The 22,778-nt window shown below is 42.4% G+C and overlaps 1 protein-coding gene across 1 annotated transcript; it reads left to right on the forward strand.

Annotated features, from left to right (window-relative positions):
* The first annotated feature begins 3,824 nt into the window (after positions 1-3,824).
* LOC139924252 (plakophilin-4-like) lies at positions 3,825-22,261 on the forward strand. The gene is made up of 5 exons (XM_071915252.2): positions 3,825-3,935; positions 16,735-16,847; positions 18,375-18,409; positions 19,650-19,778; positions 21,990-22,261. Exons 1-5 carry the CDS (start codon positions 3,825-3,827, stop codon positions 22,259-22,261), a joined length of 660 nt encoding a protein of 219 aa, XP_071771353.2.
* Positions 22,262-22,778: the final 517 nt, after the last annotated feature.

Consider the following 22,778-nt stretch of genomic DNA (forward strand, 5'->3'; position numbering starts at 1 on the left):
CCGTAACGATGAAACGGACTTGATTCCAAATCCTAACGGGAAGTTTACAGGGTCAAGAAATCAAATTTAAGTTCAATGACGTGTTTGGGTGGAACAGCAAGATTTTTTGCGCTGTCCAACAGATTTCTAGTTTATGTATAGTAGAAGTAGAATAAATTCAACTCATGCAACACTTGGATCTGCAGCAGAATGATGCAGCAGCAACGGACTCTCTCATCTGAAATGCATTAAGTGTGATGGCAGCGTTGGTGTCAATTCTGCTTACATAACACACTCTTAAAGAGGATGTGTCATCTTCAACACCTCTGTCTAGTTTGGGACACACAACGCTCGTCAACACAACGCATTTTAACGGTAATACACACACACACAGACACACACACACACACACACAAACACACACACACAATGTGTTATCGGCTGATTGTGTTTTGTCCCAAACCGGACACTCGACAGTGTTGGAAGCGACACGTCGTTTTTCGGAGTGCGGGGAACGGCGAATGTATCACCTTCTGATATTGTTTGCTTTGAAGAAAGGTTTTTTTTTTATTTTTACGAACTGGTAAATATTCATGTATTTTCACTCGGGAAGCTGCATCCATCAGTCTCTCTCTTTGTGTTTTTGAACAACAAGTCGGTACATTTAACTGCTGCGTTTTGCAAATTGTGTAATACTTTAATGTCCCCTCTTGCCTTCCGTAGACAAGTGGCATTTGTATAAAGCGGGTTCGGTTTTAAAACACAAACGCAGCAGAAGAGATTGGAGGCTGCAGCTTCTAAACCGTTACATGATCCTCCGAGTATTTGTAGTCCGGAGCGATCCACCGAACACGACTAAATGTAAGACCCGGTGTTTCTTGATGACTGCGCTCAGACTCTTGAGTAAATTATCAGTGAAATAAATGGGCATGTGCATGTACCTGTTGTCTTCTTCTTGTTGTATTCTACATATTTAACTGTGTCTTTGTTGAGGAAATCATATTTTTACAGTCCAGAGCCTCTTATTTGCAGTAGTTGAAATAGTTTCTAGTATTAAGTACTTATTAATTTTACTACATTTTGATATTTTTGTTTACATGCACACCAATACGTTGACTAATGGGAATAATCAGTTTATGGCAACATTTACACAGATAAAAGTAACACGATTTCTGTAATAATCCACTTTATATGGATAAATTATAATAATCGGTAAAAGGAACTGACATGAGAGCCAATTTTCCCAGCATTTCCTCTTCTGCCTCTGGTGACCTTTGACCTAAACAGTTAAAAAAAACCAAAAGAAATCTGACTAAGTGTTTACATGCTGCAATTAATGGAAAAATTGAGCAGAAATTGGGTGAGTTAAGTCTGATTTTGACCTCATTTTGATTGAGATAATCAGATAAAGGCGTTAACATGTCAGTTTCAGCAGTTTGAATCATTACTGTGCACTTTAACATGTTTTATGTGGTTCTGCATGTGTTGGAATAGTAATTTCACAGTTTCCTTGAGTACAGAATTGAGGTATAAAAGAGATAATTGAATGCAGTTAGGACTCCATAAGTGTTACTTAGAGAATTTTACCAAAGTAGATAAACTTTTACGGTTAAATTCTCCTTTGGGAGACACAGAACAGGCAGCCAATGGTCGCAGGCCTTCAGTAAGCGGTCGGCGGTAGGAAAAAAAAAAAGAAAAAAAAGACGAGTGGCCGCTGGAAGCTGCAGGCGCATCATTTCATTTCCCTCCCGTCTTCTGCACGGCAGGTTTCCCCCGGTGCGTCGGACCGAGCGCGCGCGCTGCAGCTGCAACAGCGAAGCATCCTGATCGATCCCCGATATCGGAAAATAATCCATAGCCGCATGGTGACGTCACGCCGCTGATTAGTATAGTGGGTGGGTGCCGCGGACGTCAGGTCGGTGTGTCGGTGGTGGAGGGGGGGGGGTGTCGGTGTTAGTGGACTGGACGCATTCAGATTCAAACACGCCGAATAAAAGCAGATTTGCACGGGAGCGTGTGGACGTGCACGGGCCGGACCGGAGCCGCGGATCCTGGGCTTTTTCCATTATTTATTTTTTTTTGTCGCGGAATCGTTTCGGCGCGTGGAAGATGTAGCTGTCACGGCCGTCTGGAGGAGGATGGATGCGTAACCGGACGGAGCCAGCTGTGGCCTGCTTCTAACAGCAACATCTGGCCGGTGAGTCGCGCAGCTGCAGCCGCCTGCATGTTATCAGCCAGCGGGGTATAGTCCGCCGGTGGAGGGGACCGGGTGTTGGGGGTGGATGCGACCCGCCGCTCGGTGCGCTCAGTCGGTGACCTCGTCCTTGGCTCGCAGCTGCTGGACGGCGCTGATTGATGCGCATCGCTGACAGGCTGCGCGTAATGAGCCGCGGTGATCAGGCTCAACACCGACACGTTATATTATGGCAGCAAAATGGACGTGACACGCTGTTAAATGCCTACTGTACAGTCTGCGGGCGCACACCTGCAAATACAACGCGCAACTAGACTCCTTATTGTAAAACTACAGCAAATCTATAGTGAATTTAATGAGGATACCGCACGAATAAGACAGTAAAACTATAGGAACATATGAAGGGTTGAAGGGTGAATGAAGCCCCTATGGGAATATTATAGTGATGCCATGGGAGATAAAAGATAATACCATGAAGCAGTATAAGGTCACTGTAAACTCACTATTGAGCTTCACTGAGTCAATACGGAAATATTATAGGAACAGTCATACTATAAGCTAGGAGATGAAAATACCATAAAACAGTATAAGGTCACCATGTATTCAAAATTGAATACCACAACCAAGCCTATAACATGATATTCCCTATGGGGATATTATAGGAATAATACCATAGGAGGTAAAAATACCATGAAAATACTATAAAGCACTGTAAGGTTACTGTAAACTCATTATTGAGCATCACTATGAATCTTACAGTGATACTATAGGAGATAAAACAAATACAATAAATCAGTGTAAGATCACTATAAACTCACTATTGAACACCACACTAACCCAATTAGTCCCTATAGAAATATTATAGAGCTACCATAAGAGATAAAAAATATCACAAATCAGTGTAAAATCACTATAAAGTCACTATTGAATACTACAAACACCCTATTAGTCCCTGCAGGGATAGTATGTCGATACCATAGGAGATTAAAAAATCAGATCACTATAAAATCACCATTGAATGAAGCCACAGACACACTATGAGTCCCTTATGGAGATGCCATAGAAAATAAAAATACTATAAATCTACATAAACTCACTATGAGTCCCTGCAGGAATATTATAGAGATACCATAGAGGATAAAAAAATACCATAAATCAGTGTAAAATCACTATAAACTCACTATTGAAAACTACAAACACCATATTAGTCCCTGCAGGAATATTATAGATATCATAGGAAACAAAAAAACCTATAAATCCCTATAGGAATATTATAGAGGTACAGAAAAAAGTACCATAAATCAGTGTAAAATCACTATAAACTCACTATTGAATACCACAGTAGCCGTCTAAGTCCCTATAGGAGGATTATAGAGATGCCATGGGAAGTAAATATACCATAAATCTGCATAAACTCATTATTGAACACCACAGAAACACACTGAGTCCCTGCAGGAACATGCCAGTGATTTCCCATCAGGCATCATTAGGCGGCGTTGTGTTGTGTCCCGTCCTGACGGCGTGTGCTGGTTCTGCAGGGTCAGAGAGGGCGCCTCAGCCTCAGCAGCCTGCCGGCGCGGCTCTACAGCAGGGGGAGGAGGAGGAGGAGGAGATGGAGGAGGGGGACGGAGGAGAGGGGGGGGAGGGCCCCATGGCGGCCAGAGAGGGGCCGAGCGGCCTCAGCCTCCAGCCGGACGCCAGCAACGCCGCCGCCGCCGCCGCCAACACCACCACCAACCTCCTGGCCTCGGTCAAAGAGCAGGTAGGAAGACTGGTTTTCTGTCCGGTTTCCATGCATTCAGTCACTCTGGATCTGTGGCTGCGTTCACACTGCAGGACTTCAGGCTCCTTTCTGCGGCTCATATCTGGTTTCCTTCTGTGTACTGATGTATTTCCGAATGAAACAGACGGTTAGGGCGGGAAGTGTCAGCGGGAGGGGCTTATTTGAATATTAATGAGATATGGAGGAAGTGGGCAGACGGCAGTCCAGGTGTGTTTTGGTGTTCACACCGCTCTGAAAACATCAGATCTGTGTCACATGTAGGCAAAATAATCAGATTTGGGCCGCTTCCACCTGTAGTGCGAACGTTTCCCTCTAGGATGTAACCCATATCGGATATCAATATTTGAGATGTTCTGTGCTTTCCAGTTTTAACTGAATGGAGGCGTTGAGTCGTCTATTTGTCTTTCTTTCCATTGCTGTGTCTTCTTGTCCTCCATGCTTATTAATAATAATAATAATAATAAAGTTTATTTGTATAGCACCTTTCATACAGAATTGTATCCCAAAGTGCTTCACACAGTAATAAATAAAAGCAGGAAATTAAATTAAGCATAAATACTTAACAAGCAGTAAAATAGTTGATGCAAAATAACAGAATAAAACAGGATAAAACGGGTTATTAAGACTAAAAGAAAGAGGAAAAAAGAGGAATAAACTTAAAGAGAAAAAAAAAAGCTATCAGAGCTCGCCGTTCTGACATCTTATTGCCATGGAAACGTTGACAAATTCCGATTTGAGCGTTCACATTTGCTTAGAAAGCATCAGATCTGAGTCACGTGAGGGGAAAAAGGAGACGTGGGAAAGTTTGGTCTGCAGTGTGAACGCAGCCTCTGCCTCTGCTGGTATTTTTACACTTCTTTCCATCTTATCAACACGGGAGTGTGTCTGTTCTTCCACTCTTAATTACGCCTGGACAGTGGCCATGTTCTTAACTTAGTCTCTGGGTGTGAGACTCTGAATCAGGCACCCGGCTATATTTAGGCTTATGATGTTTCAGAAAAGAGAATCTGCTCATATTCTTATGAACGTGCTTTTATTTTGTAGCCAAAATATAGGCTGCAGATTGCGGATGAAGTTACAGAAAAGGCTGGTTTTGTTCATCGGGCCTATGTTACGGATTTGGCTTTGAACTGATTTAGATTCCGTTTTTTGATTTAGTTTTAGTTTAGTAGTAAACAGCAGGACCTCTGCTCAGACAACAAATGTGTTTTTTGCTGGAAATTCGCTCATTTCAGACGAGAGAATCCGTCTCCGCTGCATCATTCTGCTGCAGATGCGATGCAGGAGTTGCATGTGTTGGATTTATCCGCTGATTATGCATGTGTAAAGAAAAAAGAAATGCTGTTAAACCCTGTTTCCTGCCAACTGTCGGTGATGTTTTTGTGATGAAAACGTTTCATCGGCGAATCGAAGTTGCGATGAAAATTCATGTTGTCATTCTCCCTCAATCAGTAACCGTGTCTGATCAGTTTAATCTGCTTTGAGCCCTGGGAGATACTGTGAAGGAAGTGTGTGCGCAGTCTGCAGCCACATCAGTGTGTTACGGATTAAGTGTGATTGTGGCATCAAAGAACCTGCTTAAAATCCACATTGGATTAACATGTTTATTCAATAAAGAGCGAGTGAATGGAGTTCCTCGAAACAGACTAGAAGCATCAGCTGCAAACACATTTGGTCCCAAAATACACCAGAAGCATCGAGAGGTGTGTCTACTCCTGTTTGATTTTGGACCAACAGACGACCAAAATGGCTGTTTTTTTTGGACTGGTCTCTTTTTTTTCTGGAGTTTTCTGGCACCACAGTGACTACTGACACACTCCCAGGAAAAATCACCTTATGTCTGTATTTAGTCAGGGTGTGCTCGTCAAGAAAAAGTCTGCAGGAAGACATGCACACAGAAAAGTAAACCTTTCAAGAACCTTTTAATACCATGCCATATATGGTTCTTTGGGATAGTAAAATGTTCTTAATTCTTAGTAATTAGATGGCGGGTGATGGCATGAATGTGGAAAATAACCAAAACCCTCCATAGTTTATATTGTGCAATTGCAAATGAGGCGATAGAAGGGCAGATAAACAAAAACACAATGCACAAGTCTAAGTAAAGGAGACCAGAAATAGTTCTATTATGGCACCACTCCAAAGAACCATTTCCAGTTCTTGCACCTTTATTTTTCTGTGTGGATGAGGAAAAGATAATTAGCAAAGTCCAAAGATGCCCTGTAATATATGACTGCACTTTAAAGTGGTAATTTACCAAATAGCAAACAGTTGTTCCAATGTATTGGAAAAGATCAGAGTATTTTATCATCTATCTGGTTCACTCACTGGTCTCCAAATGTAAGACTCAGACTGCTGAACAGGCTGTGAGCAGAAAATCTGCTCTAGTAACTACAGCATCACCTGCGTTGGAGGTGAAATGCAGGCAGCAGTGTTGCTGCAGCTTCAGACCCACCGCCTGCAGTTTCTCCACAGAAATGTCAAATTAGAGGCGCTAAACGAAGCTTCCAGTGTGTTCAGGCCTCGACGCCGTTTCACTTCGCTCTAATTTAGCCAATTAAAAGAAAGAAAGAAAGTGATTGGCGTGTGGGGGGAAATACCAGAGGATGTCAGGATGTGACAAGCTAAAAACCTAAATAGAGCACGATTATAGTTTTGTGACTACCTAGAAAACATTTAGATGTTGACAACAGCCTGCTTCAGCGTTGAAAATCCCTGTAAATACAGCGCCAAAATGAAAGTTGAGGCGGTTTGTAGTCGTCTATAGCTGCTACCTGCGTTATTTTGTGAAATCGAGACCGAAACATCTTTCTGATATCAGTTCAAAACAGTTTCCAAAGCTGTTTTGATATGAATCTTTACTGTGCCATAACACCGTATTGTGAAAATGTTCGTTTTGTGTTGACGCTGATCTCTGCCTCCTCCCGCACGTCAACATCCGTCAAATGCTTTCCGGGTCGCTTTGCTCAGCGGTGATCTTTCCCCCAGAGAATCTCCTTTGAGCGCAAAGACTTCTCAAACAGTTTCCTCACAGTGTAGACGCTGCTGCACCAGATATCCAGCAGAATAGAAATCAAACGATCACATTTTTGTCTTAGTTGGGGTAAAACGCCTTTAGGGAGCTATCAGTTCATGTAAAAGGAACATTTGACGTCAAGGTTGAGCTTTCTAGGTGCCTAATTCCTCCAGTAGAGCTGCTCAGTGGTTTTACTGGGCGGCTCCCAGTAAAGAGAAGAGAAGAGAAGAGCTGAAAAACAGCATCAGCAAACCTTCCCAGGATAAATTAAGATGAATTAACAATAGTAACATCAACAATAATTAAAACAAAAATTTGTTTGAACCTTTATGTATTCAGGTAGTCTCATTGAGATCAAGATATCTTTTTCAAGTGAGATCTGAGAACAGCAGCAAAACATACAAAAATAAAAAATAAATATAGCTGCAAGTGGCGATTGAGGGGTCCAAGTACAATTTGATAACACAGACAGATAGACAAAACATTGCAGAAGGTAGAAAGACACACACAAAAACTGACATGTTGTGAAGTTTGGACATGCAGTCTAACACCGGCTTTTGTGTTGGCCCGTGACTTCTGTCAAGTTCATCTTTTCATATGGTCATTTGTCCAAAAATTAGAAACTTAAGACATTATGCTTAGTTATCACAAGCTTAGCGGTGTGAGGAGACAGCGTTACCCACGGGATGTGAACCCACGATGTTTTGCATTGCAGACCTACACATTAACCATTAGACTACTGAGTTCACAGGATGGCCATCGAAGGAACACCAAAAAATAGGGCCAAGTTATGAGACTGTCCAAGCTATAGGCTATTTAGAGCCTTAGAGTATTTTAACTATGGTCAGCTATGGTTACAATACTACCAAATGTTGCATGCTACCTCAGAGTTGACCTGTGCACATATGTACCAAATTTGTTTAAGGTAGGCCAACAACTTCCTGACTTATGGCAATTTTTGTATATTAGGCCTTGCCTACAAATTTTGAAAGCCAGTTGTAGCAAAACGGTATGGACTATCAAAAAACTGCTCGATAACTTTTGTGCAGGACAGTCCAGACATGCTGTGAGTGAAAATTGGTGAAGATTGGACAAAATATGTAGGAGAAAAAGCGAAAAAACAGTTTTGGACAAAATTCAACATGGCGGAAAACCTTGTGGGCTGAAATGGGCGGGGCCTATATGGATAGATGCAGAATGAACCAAGGAATCCAGGGAATTTTGATTGTGGCCCATACGGTTCAGAAGTTATAGGCCAAAACATAAAGTTGCTTGTTATAGCGCCACCATGAGGCCAATTGACTTGGGTTTCGTTGCCTGAGTAGCGGCTGAGACTTTCGACGTATCTGCCAAGTTTGGTCGCTGTAGCTCTTACGGTTTCTGAGATCCAGATAGTTTTATGGGGGAGGAAGCAGAATAATAATAATCCTAACAAAAACATGAACTAATAAAAATGAACAAGCACAATCCAATCACGTTACAGAGTCAGCATTCAGTGAACATACATAGACAGGTCATTAGAAACAGTTACAATCGCAAACAATCACATTCTGAAACAATCACAATCAGAAACAATCTCATTCTGAAACAATCACATTCTGAAACAATCACATTCTGAAACAATCTCATTCTGAAACAATCACAATCAGAAACAATCACATTCTGAAACAATCACAATCAGAAACAATCACATTCTGAAACAATCACATTCTGAAACAATCACAATCTGAAACAATCTCATTCTGAAACAATCACAATCAGAAACAATCTCATTCTGAAACAATCACATTCTGAAACAATCACAATCTGAAACAATCTCATTCTGAAACAATCACAATCAGAAACAATCACATTCTGAAACAATCACAATCAGAAACAATCACATTCTGAAACAATCACAATCAGAAACAATCACATTCTGAAACAATCACATTCTGAAACAATCACATTCTGAAACAATCACAATCGGAAACAATAATTGGAGAGTTGTATTCTGAAATGCTGCATATCCATTTTGAGGGAAAAAGGGATTTTATCATGCAGTATCTCTAAAACAGGTGATCTAGTGTGCCAAAGTGATCAGTCTGACATCCAAGGACTTGGTTAGCTTTCAGTAGAGACCAGTAGAAGCCTGCGGAGCCGGGCAGCTCCCAGGTGGAAACGTGTCTACCTGTGTGAATATGAAGCATGGCGCTGCTGAGAAAGAACATGCACGCTCAGCAGAAACCAATTCCCTGGATATAAAGAACGCTTAAAAAAAACAAAAAACAACAACTAAACAACAACAACCGGGCCAGGTCAGATCTCTCTCTCTCTCTCTCTCTCTCTCTCTCTCGAGCGCTGGATTGATTTTGGTTGTGAAGTCGCTGAACGCCTGATCCCAATATGGATGATTGACGGCCTGCACCCGCCGCCGCTTTTCCTGGAAGAGGTTTGGTTTGGGTCACAGTCTGAATCTGAGGGTTAAACCGGCTCTGCCAATCCAGTTATATCACCCCACCTCCCCCCCTCCACCCCCCCTCCACCCCCTCCCCCTCCCATCTGAGGTACCTAATGCACAAACCGTCGCTGTTTGACATCTGCCTGGATTTTAATGCGTGCGTCTCTGTCATATTTTTGGAAGCGGGGAGCTTACAGCGGCCCGTCGGAGCAGTCTGCCTTGTTTCATGTCACGGCGTCGTGCGACTCCATTCCAGGTCACGGGCGCCCGGGGTTTTTTCGCATCGTGTCGGCAGAATTATAGCGGCGGCGGGGGGAAAGGGAAAGTCAATTTCACTCGATTTCCAGAGTTGGAAATTAAAGGAGAACTCCACCCTCCAAAAATACATCATCAACCTGTGATGCTTGATGTATTCCAGGAGTTATTTTGTGATGAAGTGCTGTCATTTACTTTTTTCCCTCAACCCGCCTCGTCTACTTCTACTACAGCTCGTGATTTCCTACGTTTCCCAGAATGCCTGTTCAAAAACCTAAGAGAAGGGGTATGAACCTTTTGTTTTGGGCGTGTAAATGGCTTGAAAGTGTGATCATTCATCTGTGGGTGTAGGTGGAGAAAGCGATAGCGATGGCATAATAAGAGCCAGAGAGTGGCTGCATTGCATTCTGGTCTCTCTCCTGCTCCTGTGGTGGAGAAACTGGTCTCTCTCCTCTTCTACGATGGGTTTCTCCCTGTATGATTGTTGAACGTCTCTCGGTGCAAAATGGCGGCTCTAAAAAGAAGCCCTCGCTCTTTGATTCTGAGGGACTGACACCAAAACCTGACGTTTACCGCTGAGGTTTTACATCCTGAAACATTTTCTCATATCAAACTCCACTGGAGCTGCTGGAGATATCTCAACATGACGTCACGTCGTCTACGTTTGGCCAGTTATCTGCTGGAATGAGAAAAATACACCACCAAACAACCAAACGGGCCCAGAAATGTGAGCCACATCACCAAGAGCTGCTTTGTAACAGTGTTAAAGCGTGTGAGGCTGGGATTTTTCCCCTTTAAGACGGCGAGCGAGAGCGAGAACTAGGCCGAACATTTCACGGATATCACAGATGCAGTCTGGATAAACCGAACCGCCGGGCTATGATTAGCCACGGCTCGCATCCAACAAGGAGGAACAAGACGCTGCAGCGGTCTGGGGCCGGCGTCGCTCCACAGGAGAGAGAGCGAGAGAGAGAGAGAGAGAGAGAGAGAGAGAGAAACACTGTGTGACGGTGGACAATAAGCCGTGGTCGATCCCCCCCAGCTGGTACCGGCCGCCGCCTGGCACCGGCAGGGTCAGGCCCGTTTCCAGACGACCCCGAGGCGACCGGCACGCCTCCCTTGTCCCTCGTGGGTCGCCCTTACGTCAGACGAGCGGGCCTGCGCTCCTGTCCCGTCTCCTTACTGTTCTCGAATGATGTAAAGAGCAGCAGCAGCAGCAGCAGCAGCGCAGAGACTCACTGCAGCAAGTCTGAACGCCATGCTGCTCCAACACACACAGCACTGAATATGTAGTGAGATAGTCTGTTGTCTCTGTGTGTAGGGTGTGTGTAGTCTGTGTCTCGCTCCGTCACTTTATGTGAGGTCTTGTTGTTCTTGTACCAGCTTGTTTGGGATCCTACACAGTTCTGGAAAAGTCTGGAAATCTTTGATAAAAGAATTTGGTCATTTCCAGGTCTTTGACACTCTGGAAATCCTCCTAATCTTACAAAAAAAATAATAAGAAGAAGAATACAAAAGAATAAAAATAAACCCTCTTTGAGTCTATGAATGCTACGTGAAGGCTTAGCTGATGAAGACTCTGATATAGGCTACAGTCAGTTTAACTATTGTTGACAAAATGTACTTGTATTGTAATTGTAAGTCGCTTTGGACAGAAACGTCTGCTAAATGACAAAATGTAATGTGAGATTGCAAAAAAAAAGTTTCAAAAATTGTGGAAAAAATCTTGTACTGTCCCAATATACATTGGGATACATTTTGTGGTTTTAGACCCCCATCATCTGACATGTTGTCATATTTGTTGCTGTGAAGAATAAATCTGTATCTTCATCTTTATCTGTTATCTGGCAGACTATCAGACTGAACAACAACCAAAATCTCCATATCAACAAATTAAGGTCTGGGAAAAGTCTGGAGTTTTCTAATTGAAACTGCAGGAACTCTGACTGTTTCATGCAACTTATTTTACTTCCATTTTCTACCATGTTGTCTGTCTTTGTCATTTAGGTTGTTTTTCAGTCCAGTTTTCTCTCTTTTTTGTTGTTGTTGTTGTGTTTGGTTTCTTTCGTTCGTTTCAAAGTGAGATATCTTCATAAGTGGCTTCTGGATTTCATCTCACTTGCACACATGACTAATTTTCACCACTTCTTTGTGTGCTATTGCTGATCTGTTTATCGCTAACACCTCGCTGTTATATCAGCGTACAAATACACCAAACTATAAACTATAACTACACAGTGTCAGTGTCTCTAGAAGTTCACACTCATCACACTGCAAATAAATTACAAGTTGTCCGGTGTTTTGATCTTGTTTCCAGACCTATCAGCTTATTTCATGATATTTTTAGTCAAATTATCTCACTGCACTGGCAGATAATCTTGCTGGTCTCGATAAGTTTCACTTGATTCAAGCCAAAATGACTTCAAGAAATCATCATAAAACAATGAAGAAAACCTTGAAACTTTTTTGATTTTTTTCTGTCAGTGCAGTAAAAATAGTTTCAAGCTTGATAAGTCTGGATACAAGATAAAAAAAACCCTTGCCTTGTCAGCTTGTCATTTTTTGCAGCGCAGAGTTAATTTAACATTTTTGATGCAGTTGAAGCGCCGCCCCGGAGCCATATCAGCTGTACGAGACGACAAACAACGCTCCAATCAAACCAGAATAATTGTCACAGAGAAATTCAACGCTTATATTGACTCAAAATTCGCTGTGTACCCAATTTCCCCACGGGGATCATTAAAGTTTCATCTAATCTGGACTTGTCCATATAGTCTGTTTGCCAGTTTGTCTCCAAGACTAATTCCTGTACATTTCTTTGGCGATTGAAGTGACTCTGCCTCTGAAATCAGGCCAGTGCTTTCCCTCTGCAGCCAGCTGCCATAGCATGCAGACTTCAGTCTATCGTGGATGAGACACAAGCAAATAAGCAACATGATGAGAAGACCGCTAACCGAGTCGTCGCGCACCATCTGACTAAAGAATCTGTCGAGGCTCCGCGCGTCACATGGCCGCCGCCGCCACCGCCGCCGACCCAAATACAAAGACGCTTTTGTCAGAGAGATGTAAACAGAGGAAAGGCCGTGAGGGCGGACTGAAGTGTCTGTTATGGTCCTGAAGGGTTTCCACTCCATGAATTGTGTTACTTTCACTTTGCTGTCATCCTTTGCTAGTTTTGTGTTCATTAAAGAAGGAATTAGATAGATAGATAGATAGATAGATAGATAGATAGATAGATCATCTTTCAGGTGACACACCCTCTGGCGGCCATATTGGAGGTCTAAACGTCTCAACAGAATTGAACAGACGGTTAATTTCTGTCTGTTTCTGACTGAACTGATCATTTCATCACTGATCCATCTGATTGATTTAGTGTTTAGATAATGTCAGCTTGTTAGCTAGCTAACCATAGCATCTGGTCAGCTAACATCACTGTCTTGTTGTTAACACATCTGATTAGCACACTAGCTAACGTATCTAGTAGCAGCTAGCGTTAGCGTGTTCACATTAACATCAGTGTGTTTGCCGGCTAGTTAGCTAGCTAACAGTTTGTTCAGGTTAACTGAGCTGACTCTTCTCAAGCTACAACTCAGAGTGTTTTGGAGTAGAGACTAGGGCTAAAGACAAGACAGTTTACTGTGTCACAGTAACCAAATCCACCTTATCACACTATTCACTTTTACTGAGAACGTTACTGAATGGATCTACAGCCACACCACAACAAGCTGACTCAGCTAGCGCTCTGTTTCTAGCTGCTTGTTGTATTCAGACTTTATTTACGCACAGCTAGCTTAACTCTCCAGTGTTCCTCCATGATGGCACCTGCTGGGGTTGCTCGGAGATTTAAGAAGCAACTGGAAAGACTCTTATGTAAACCTGGATTAAATTCCCTGTGTCGGGGGAACATACGCCCTTCTGAAGTGTCCTTGAGCAAGACACTGAATCCCTACCAGCTCTTCTGTAGCTGACTCTGACCTCTGACCTCTGACCTCCCTTTTGGGGGAGGGGAAAGAGAAAAGACCCCTACAAAAATCACATTTTACATAATGGGGCCTTTAACAGATAAGGCCTGTTACGATGCTAATGAACTGGTTAAATAAGCAGAAAAAGGAGATTCATTTAGCCTGTTATTTTCTAAGATGCTCAAAAATCACACCAGATCTTCAGAACAAAGAGCAATTCTCCACAAAAAACAAGATAAGTGCTCTTAATTTGTGTTTTAGTGGTCAGAATTCTAGTATTCTCTCTCAGCCAGATTGGAGGGATGCCCAAGCAAAGATATTTTGCAGTTGATATCACAACCCGACTGTGTTAACGCATACTTTGAAGACCCATTCTAAAACCACTAAGTCAGAATCACTTCAAAGCTTGTTGGGAGAGAACGAGACGACATTTTTTTAAGGGGAAATGAGAGGAGATTTATACTGAGATTCACTTTAATCAGCGAGTGTAACTGCGGCAAGCGGGGGGATGAGGGGATGAGACAACAAGCAGCATCTGATTCCTATTAACCTCCATACAGTTTATCCATTGGCTGCTCAGTATGGTGAAGCCTGGAGAGTGAGACCAGCAAGAGAGACAAGCCTGGAGGAAAGAATATGCTTGAGCGAGGCTGTGTTAACTGTATACAGGCTGTCTGCAGTTATTACATTATCTCTACCAACCAGTAATCCCTTGAAACAGCCTTACATTTACATTAATTCACCGCTTAATTCATGCAAAATCCCCTTAAAATGAATTAAGGGAGTTATTAATGGAGGAGACCCCATCAAAACCTCCTTAAACTCCCCTTAATGTTTGACTCTTTACTTTCTAATTCAATGTAAAGTTCAGGGAGACAGGAACTTTCCCTTAATAACTCATTAATAACCTGTAAACCTGCACAAAAGACATGAAAGACATGAAGCTGTTATTTTTAATGGTCTTGAATACAGTTAGCTGTAGTGTTTGAAGTCTTCAGTTCAGTTTTAAAGGTCTTCAAAATGTTTCAGTCTCTCGGCTCGCTGCTTCCCCGGTGAGAAATCAGCCCGGTCATGCAGACCGAAGGCAAAATCGACCTTATATTTGATTCAAAAAAAGTCTTAGAAAGGCTTAAATTTGACTTGATGAAACCCGGTCGACCCCAAAGGGCGGAGGACTGTGTTTATTGATTTGAGCGTATCAATAAGCTGGTCGTCTGGGTTCCTGAGGAGAGACAATAACGAATGTAACGAATGAAAAAAGCGTGTTTAGTGGTAATGAAGTGTTAACTCGTATGAACAACATGTTTTTGTGTGCACACCATGCATAAAAAGTGGGTTTGAATTGCATAGAAAGTGTGCGGACAGATATAAAACCATGACACCAACCAAACCCCTTAATTATATCCTTGAAATGTCCTTAATTTCTCCATTACATAGACATTAATTATCCATTAAAAATAACAGCTTTAAAAAAGTAAGGTTAGTATCATGGGTTTATAAGGGATTTATTCATGGGTTGATTCACAGAGACACTAGTAATAAAGGGATTTTTCATGCCTTTTGTGCAGGTTTACAGGGTTATTAAGTGGAAATTAATGGAAAAGTTCTTGTCTCTCTGAATTTTACATTAAATTAGAAAGTAAGGAGTCAAGATTAAGAGGAGTGTTTAAGGAAGTTTCAATGGGATCTCCACCCTTAATTGATTTTAAGGGGATTTTACATGAATTAAGGGGTGAATGAATGTTATTTTAAGGGATTACTGGTGCGTAGAGTCACTCCGGCCCGCTTCCTGAGCTGTTTGGGGAGTCTGTGGAGCGACGTCGTCCCTCCAGTCTGAACACTGTGAGCTCCCAACATGTCACTTCACTCCGACTAATAATAACACCTGGCATGGCAGCGCTGTCACCAGGTAACGCCTTAACTCGTCTCCTGAGGGTTTTAACCTGGAGAAATATACCATCAGCAAATCCATCCATGAAGCCTCAACAACAGCCTCAATCAGCTAAATGTCTTTACTTAACTAAATATCAATAATGAAACGAAATAAATCAGAGAAATCAAGTGTATTCAGCTCATTGTGGTGAAATCAGACTGAAACTCGCTGAAGGAGATAAATTGTGTGAACTTTTTATGAACTTCATGTTAGTTTTGAGCATGAAATAATGAAAAAGAAGGTGCAAACTTACCAAAATGGTGGAGTGATATATGTGTCTTGTGCATGAAGTTTACACACAGTGCCATTTTGTGTACTCAATGAAGTAAATCGCCGTCTTGAAATCTATATTTTACTCTCCTGCGGTCACTCCCGGACTCTGTGCTGAAAGTCTCAACATGTATTGAATTTATATTATGTAAACCAGTGGTTCTCAGGGGGGCTGCGAGATGATTCATGTAATGGGAATAAAAAACATACAGTATTTCTACTATACACATTTATTATTCAGTCTATTTTTGCTTTTTTTTTCTTGTGAAATACTGAATCGTTTTCAGCCGCTCTGCCTCCTCTGATAGTGAATCACATGAAACAAATAATTCTTTGTTTGAGCTGTTCATCACTCTCCAAAAAGACTGAAAGAAACACCAAAACTGAAACTTTCCACCAGGAGGTTTCATCTGATTACAAACAGTGTTTTGTAAACAAGATGCAAAATGGTTTTAGGGTCCCAGATTTGTCCCCCCCAGTTTATGAAAAATATGTACCATTTGGGATCCTATGCATTCAAAAAGCATTTTTCCCTACACACACACTCAAAAATAAACAACTTATATTCTGATTATTCATGTTTTTTTGTTCAAATCAAAGCTCCTTGCGGGCCACCCTTGTCCGGCGGGCCCCTCTGTGGGCGGCCCTGCTCTAAACCCGAGGCCTCCTCACGCTCCTGAATACAGTTAGATACAGCGTTCTAAGTCTTGAATCCACTTTCAGAGGTTTAAAACCCGCCGCAGCTGTTCTCTCGCTGAGAAATCAGCCTTGTCATGCAGGCCGAATGCAAAATGGGTCTTACATTTAATGCTAACTGGCATCGAAAAGCTCTTAACAAGGCTTAAATTTTCATGTCACGGTCGATGTGGGGTTATAATCGCCGCCGTAATGTCTTGCCGCAGGAGCTGCAGTTTGAGCGTCTGACTCGGGAGCTGGAGGAGGAGCGGCAGATCGTGGCCAGCCAGCTGGAGAGGTGCATGCTGGGAACCGAGTCGCCGGGCGGGGACAGTAGCAGGTAGATCCGGCGGCGTGATGAACCCTCTCTGTTTTTCATGTCTGCATGCTTGCTGCTTGCATTGAAACCAAATGAGGCTCGCTCCAACCCAAAACAACGGATCTCACTGTCTTCCTCGTTGGTAACTGGCTTGGAGAGAGCCAGGAGCAAAGAAGAAGAGATTGCTGATATACTGAGAGATTAGTTTGGTGTTTTATACAGGATTTAGCACCAAACTGCTGTTGTAAAAAACACATATCTGCAAAAAACTATGTTTTCCAGGAATGATGAAAGGAATGCTTATAGTCTGACTGATGCCCATGTATTTTTGAAGTGAGACAGTGGGTTTTGATGACTCAGTGCAAAGTTTCAATTACAGCAACATGTTTGTTTTTTTTACCTAACAGCAGTGATTCAGAAGGTTTCAACACAGGTGTGGTGGCTGGAAAGTCTGGAAAATGACAGAAAATGAATTTCCAGCTATTGAAACATTTGTGATTTTCTCAAAAATTGTCGTTCTTCTTCTTCAATCCTCAATCCAGTATTTTTGTGCAGTTGCAGGCCCTGCTGTCAAATCCTATATTGTGATATTTGTTGGCATGAAGAATCATCTTCAGCTGCAGATACAGACATGTAGTTGACAGTCAGATTGTCCTGCCAAGACCGGCAGACACTGAACACCGACTGAAACCTTCAAACCCACTAAAACCTGGAGTTTATTAATAGAAAATGTGTAGGAACGCTGGATATACAGAGGACTGTTTGAGACTGTGTGCATGCTGAGTGACACACAGTGCAGCCTGCACGCTTATTCGTTTAAATCAGACTATCTTGTGCCTTTTTATCATGTGTTTTTACACATATTTCTATTGGATGAATTGCATTAGGGCTGCAGTTATTTGTGTGTAATCGTTCCTCGTGAGAGTTAATAATCGTGGAATATCTGCATGACAGCAATAGTAAAACATTTAGTTTCATTTAGTCCGCTCTACTGTAGTTAAAATGTTGATGTAAGATGCAAAAAGAGCAATTTTGTTGCTCAGATCATCAGTCTTGATTAATCATCACAATCTAGCAAAATTAATTAGGGCGCTATGGATTTGGACCTTTAATATATTATCTATCTATCTATGTATCATTATTGTTATCACTATGAATGTAATCTGTTTTCTAGTGTTTTGCCAGTGAGTTCGACAGTGTAACCCAGATAAAACACTGCATGGTTTTGGTTCAGGTTACATAACGTCTGATCCAGGGTCAGGGTTGATTCACTTTCGATTTTCCCAATTCAAAATGTAAATCAAATTCACATCGTATTGTCAGAGCCTTTCATTCTCAATCATTTCTTTACAGATTGGATGAAAGAATCTTTTCAGGGCAAAAGATTCCCAGTTTTTTTTTTTCTTTCCACTTTTGAAGGAATTAAACTTCCTGCACTGACTGTAATGTAAAGTCTCAGACCGTGACTCTGATCTGATTTACCTCTCCCTCCCTCTCTCCTTCATCCCTCTCTCCTTCCTTTCTTCTTCTTCTCCTCCTCTCCTGAAGCTCATCTGAGAAGTCATTTGCATGGAGATCTGCAGGTACGCTTTCTGAAGAAGCCTAACCTTAAATCTTATCCAGATCACATAGAGATGAAACACGTGACACGAGTTTTATTCAGAAAAGTTAGATATCCGTTTTTGAAAAGATAAGGTTCCCTGTAGACGATTGCTCAAAATTTTCAAAAATATGAGTGATTATATGTTGTAAAATGTAGCCATTTTGTAAGCAAACGTCTTAAGAAAGCTAATTCTTTCAGCAATACTCAGTAGAGAGATTTATTTTCATGCCAGCAAACATTTTGTCAGAATAACTGCCAATTTTTTTGCAAATGGTGGATAACTACATTTTGGAATAAAGCTTTTTACATACAAATAAGATGAAATCCAACACATTGTGGCGAGACAGAAAGCGTTATTCGGATACAGAAAGCCATTTTAAACACCAAAGGGATGAAATTTGCCAGAATGCGGCGCTGGCCGGTCGAGCAGAACGGTGTTTCCACCTGTGAGGTTGAATTGGAGCCATTTGCTATTCTGTCACAGATCCCTCTCCTCTGTTTCCTGCCCCATTCTTCACTGTCTGCTTTCCAATAAAATAATAGCACAGTTATAAAATGCTATATATCCAGGGTTTTTTTTTTGGGGGGGGGGGGATCAATACTTGAATTTTATCATTCAGCACCTCTAAAGTAAAGAGGATCCTGTTTGCAAAGGTGTTATTATTCCCATACCGGAATGATACTCTTCAAATATAGCCTATATATACATAAAAGTTATATATAAAGTTATATAAATGTTATCATTGACTGTGTTTTCTGAAAGAATACACCAAAATTTTGGGTGATTGAATAGCTGATGAGAAGATAGACACCAAAATCCTCCATGTGTTCCTAGTAGATCTTTGGCTCCAGTGCTCCATGCTAACACTTTAGCATCCACTATGTTGAGTAATAGTAGCTCCATGCTAACACTTTAGCATCCATGTTGTATGCTAAAGTATGTAAACCCCAAAAGTCTGACATCTAATGGTAAAAAGCATGCTACTGCAATTTCCATCTGCTATTGGCTGATCTTTGGTGCCAGGTGATGTCACCACCTTTTGTACTCTATAGAAGGTGACATCATCACTTGGCGCCAAAGATCAGCCAATAGCAGATGGCAATTTCAGTTAGATGTCAGGCTTTACGCAGATTTGGGTTTGGGGTTTAGTTGCTCTTTAACAGATCACCTTTCCTTCGGGCCAGTCTCTCAGAAACCCTCTGTCCTTGCTTCCTGGCAGATGTGTCGGCGGTGGGAGAGTTGCAGGCCGGAGTGCTGGAGGCGTCCGGGTCTCCTGGTCGTCTCCTGCAGGCGGAGGACGGACTCTACCCGGCCGAACCGGAGCGCGCCTCCCTGCACGATAGTGAGGGTCTGTTAACTAGCCGTGTGCAGAAGTCCAGTTTCTCATGGTTGAATATTGGCCGTGTGCTGAGATTTACTAAAGCAGAATATGGACAAAAAGAATCACCTAGCCTACATCACTTTATGCTTTCTGCAAGACTGATCGGTTGCATATTGTTAGCATGCACAAATGTTGTCATGCTGGTTTGGCTCGGTCCATCTTCCTCGCTTGTAGAAATAGCCGGAGGCTTTTTGAGATGTTTCAGCATCGTATGACAACTTCCACAAAACTTTCCTTTCTTGAAGTTTTCCCACTGTGGGCTTTAGTGCGGCTTTGATAATGACTTAAATGACTCCCAAAACCCTCTAGTGGCCGGTCGATGCCATAGCTCTTACTCAGCTGTTTGAGGTCTATATAGTTAGTTCCACTCTGTTGGAATTATTTTAATGTCATATCATTAACATTTGATTGTCAAAATAGTTAGAGAGCCATACAAGGCTTACTTAAGGCACTCTGGGACAGGGGAGGGTCAAGTTAAAAAACCTTTATTTAAAATTATTGCATAATAAAAAACGCTGAACGGTTTCGACTGTGCAGGCTGTTCGTCCTATCATCACCTATCATCCAAAAGATAAAGTCTCCTCTTCACTCGATCGCTCCCAACTTTTATTTTTATTTTCAACTTTTATATACCTGGGGAAAGTTGACAACCACAGTCTTCTACTGCTGGACGTTGGGCGGCTCCAGTGGAGCGGCTGACATCTCGCTCCATCAGCCTTCCTCAGGACTCGTGTTAAAGCACAAAAGAGGCGAAGCTGATGGAGCAGTAAATTGGTGCAGCTTCTTCTTCTTCTTCTTCGTGGAAAACTTTCCTCTTCGTCTTTCAGATGGTTCTGTGAACAAACAACGGAAAAGGACTTAACAAGATTAGCAAGCAGACCTGGGTCAGCGTTTGTATTTCTTACCGTTTGTTTTAATCTGCTTGCTGCACCACATGGGTGGGGTTTGCCGCATCAGGAGATCAGCTGCAAGAAAGTACGCTAATCTGACTTTTTGAATACTTTCATCCGCTTGTCAAAACTCTCTGTCTCTCATTATATCGTCTTTTGTGGTAAACTCCACCCCTCCGGCATCTCTAGCAGGTTAAATCAAACCCTGAGAGTTATGTGGAAATCTTTAAAGCAGATTTCCTTTTGGTCTCATTTATATTCCGTACGAAACTACAGTTTGAGAGGTCTGATAGTTTAGTGATGTTTAAAAATATCCTCCATGCCTCCTCTTCCTCTTCCTACAGTAGAAAGTAGGCCAACGTTATTGAAGCTGTACTGTATATGCAGATGGCTCCAAAAAAAGCATATAGGTTTTATGCGTCTATTCATGCATATATGTATGTTTTCATATTGCCTTTTAACAAGTTGAAAGCAAAGTGTGATGATATGCAAATTATTAAATCAACGACTGATGCAGCAGAGGCAGTTTGATCACACCTCGAACAAGCTGACAAATACACAGCTCTGGAAAAGATTATATATCTATATTTATCTGTATTTTTCTGACTCAACTCACTGAGGTATCGATTAGGTATTGATCAAGCATGCCAAGACGCATCAAAGCCGTGATAAAGATCAGCTTTTACTCCACCAAATACTGGTTGTTGAACCCTTCCTCAGCGAAGACATTGTTATTTTTATTTTTTTAAATATTTATTTATGGGTATAAAACTTGATTCAATATATAATGAGATTGTATATTTGGTATTTTTGTTATTTTTCGCAAATAAATGTTCTGAATGAGAATATTTTTGTTTGAAATTACAATTAAATGTGGTCAATAAAGAATATAAAGTTAGATAGGTGTCTTAGGGCCATTGCAGGTGAATTTTTTTTGTTTTTTTTTACCGTAGCTGGGGGAGGAGGGTAATATTCTAAGAAAAGTTTCACCAGCACAGACAGCCTGAACATGGCATCATGTTTACTTATCTAGATAGTGAAATTAATGAAGTTGGTAGGCTATAATTCAGTTTTTTTTCTCAGAAATTTCTGACCTCAATCTCAGAAATTCTGGGTTTTTCTCTTGGAATATTACTCCCCCCCTCCCTGCTGTGATAAAAAAGAAAAATCACCTACTAATATGCCGAAGGACACCCATTAACTGTCTTAACTGTCTTATTTTGTTAGATTATTTTTTTTAGGGATAAGAAGGCTCAGCTGACTCTTATCCCCGTCTTCTGTTTCCCAGGTTCAGCCGGTCACTCGGCCCAGATGACCTCGTATTCAGACAGCGGTTACCAGGACAGCAGCGTCAGTTACTATAGTAACCAGAACGTGGTGCGTTCAGAGCCGCGGGCGTCGCTGTCCAGAAGCCCCCGAGCCGAGGGACAAGCCTCCGGACAGGTAGGCCCGGTCTCTGCTGGGTTAGGCTGTCCGACAAGAGCAGAGACACGGACAAACACCCAGCAGACTTCCTGCACAGGTCTGGGAAGTCTGGAAACGCATGGAAAAAGAATTTAGTAATTTCTAGGTCTTGATAAGTTTGAAAATTGCACTGAAAGTAGGCTAAGGGTCAGGGTTGTTTTGGGCGATTTGGAAGGTTGTGATTAAAATCAGAGTGATATCCAGCTTATCTTTTTAAAGAAATGACAATGATGGCATTTGCTCAAACGTAATCATGTATGAAAATGAGAAAGCATCTTGCATATATTCCTACAACCGTGTGACCCCCTCCCCCCCCCTCCTCCCCCCCCTCCCCCCAGGCGTCGGGCCGAGTCCTGCGCAGGATGGGCTCCCTCCCCTCCAGGAGCCAGTCTCCGGGCGGCGGCACCGCCGGCACCGTCTCTCCGTCCCGCATCTCCCTGCGCACCTCGCAGGGCAGCACCTACGGCTCGCCCATCCTGTCCGAGCCCAAACCGCTGGCCGCCGTCTTCCCCGGCACCACCATGCCGCCCTCCTGCCCCTCCCCCTCCTCCCCCACCGACGGCTCCCGCGGCAGCCCGCGACCCGCCGGCACCCAGGCCCCGGGAGGAGGCGG

This window comes from Centroberyx gerrardi, chromosome 21 (genome assembly GCF_048128805.1).
Source record: "Centroberyx gerrardi isolate f3 chromosome 21, fCenGer3.hap1.cur.20231027, whole genome shotgun sequence".
Taxonomy (NCBI): domain Eukaryota; kingdom Metazoa; phylum Chordata; class Actinopteri; order Beryciformes; family Berycidae; genus Centroberyx; species Centroberyx gerrardi.

Bases quoted from the DNA above. Each gene is read 5' to 3' on its own strand.
- LOC139924252 (XM_071915252.2), top strand. From the start codon at position 3,825: ATGGCGGCCAGAGAGGGGCCGAGCGGCCTCAGCCTCCAGCCGGACGCC. The intron at 3,936-16,734 runs GTAGGAAGACTG...GTCTTGCCGCAG, and splicing joins TGGCCTCGGTCAAAGAGCAG to GAGCTGCAGTTTGAGCGTCT. The intron at 18,410-19,649 runs GTACGCTTTCTG...GCTTCCTGGCAG, and splicing joins ATTTGCATGGAGATCTGCAG to ATGTGTCGGCGGTGGGAGAG.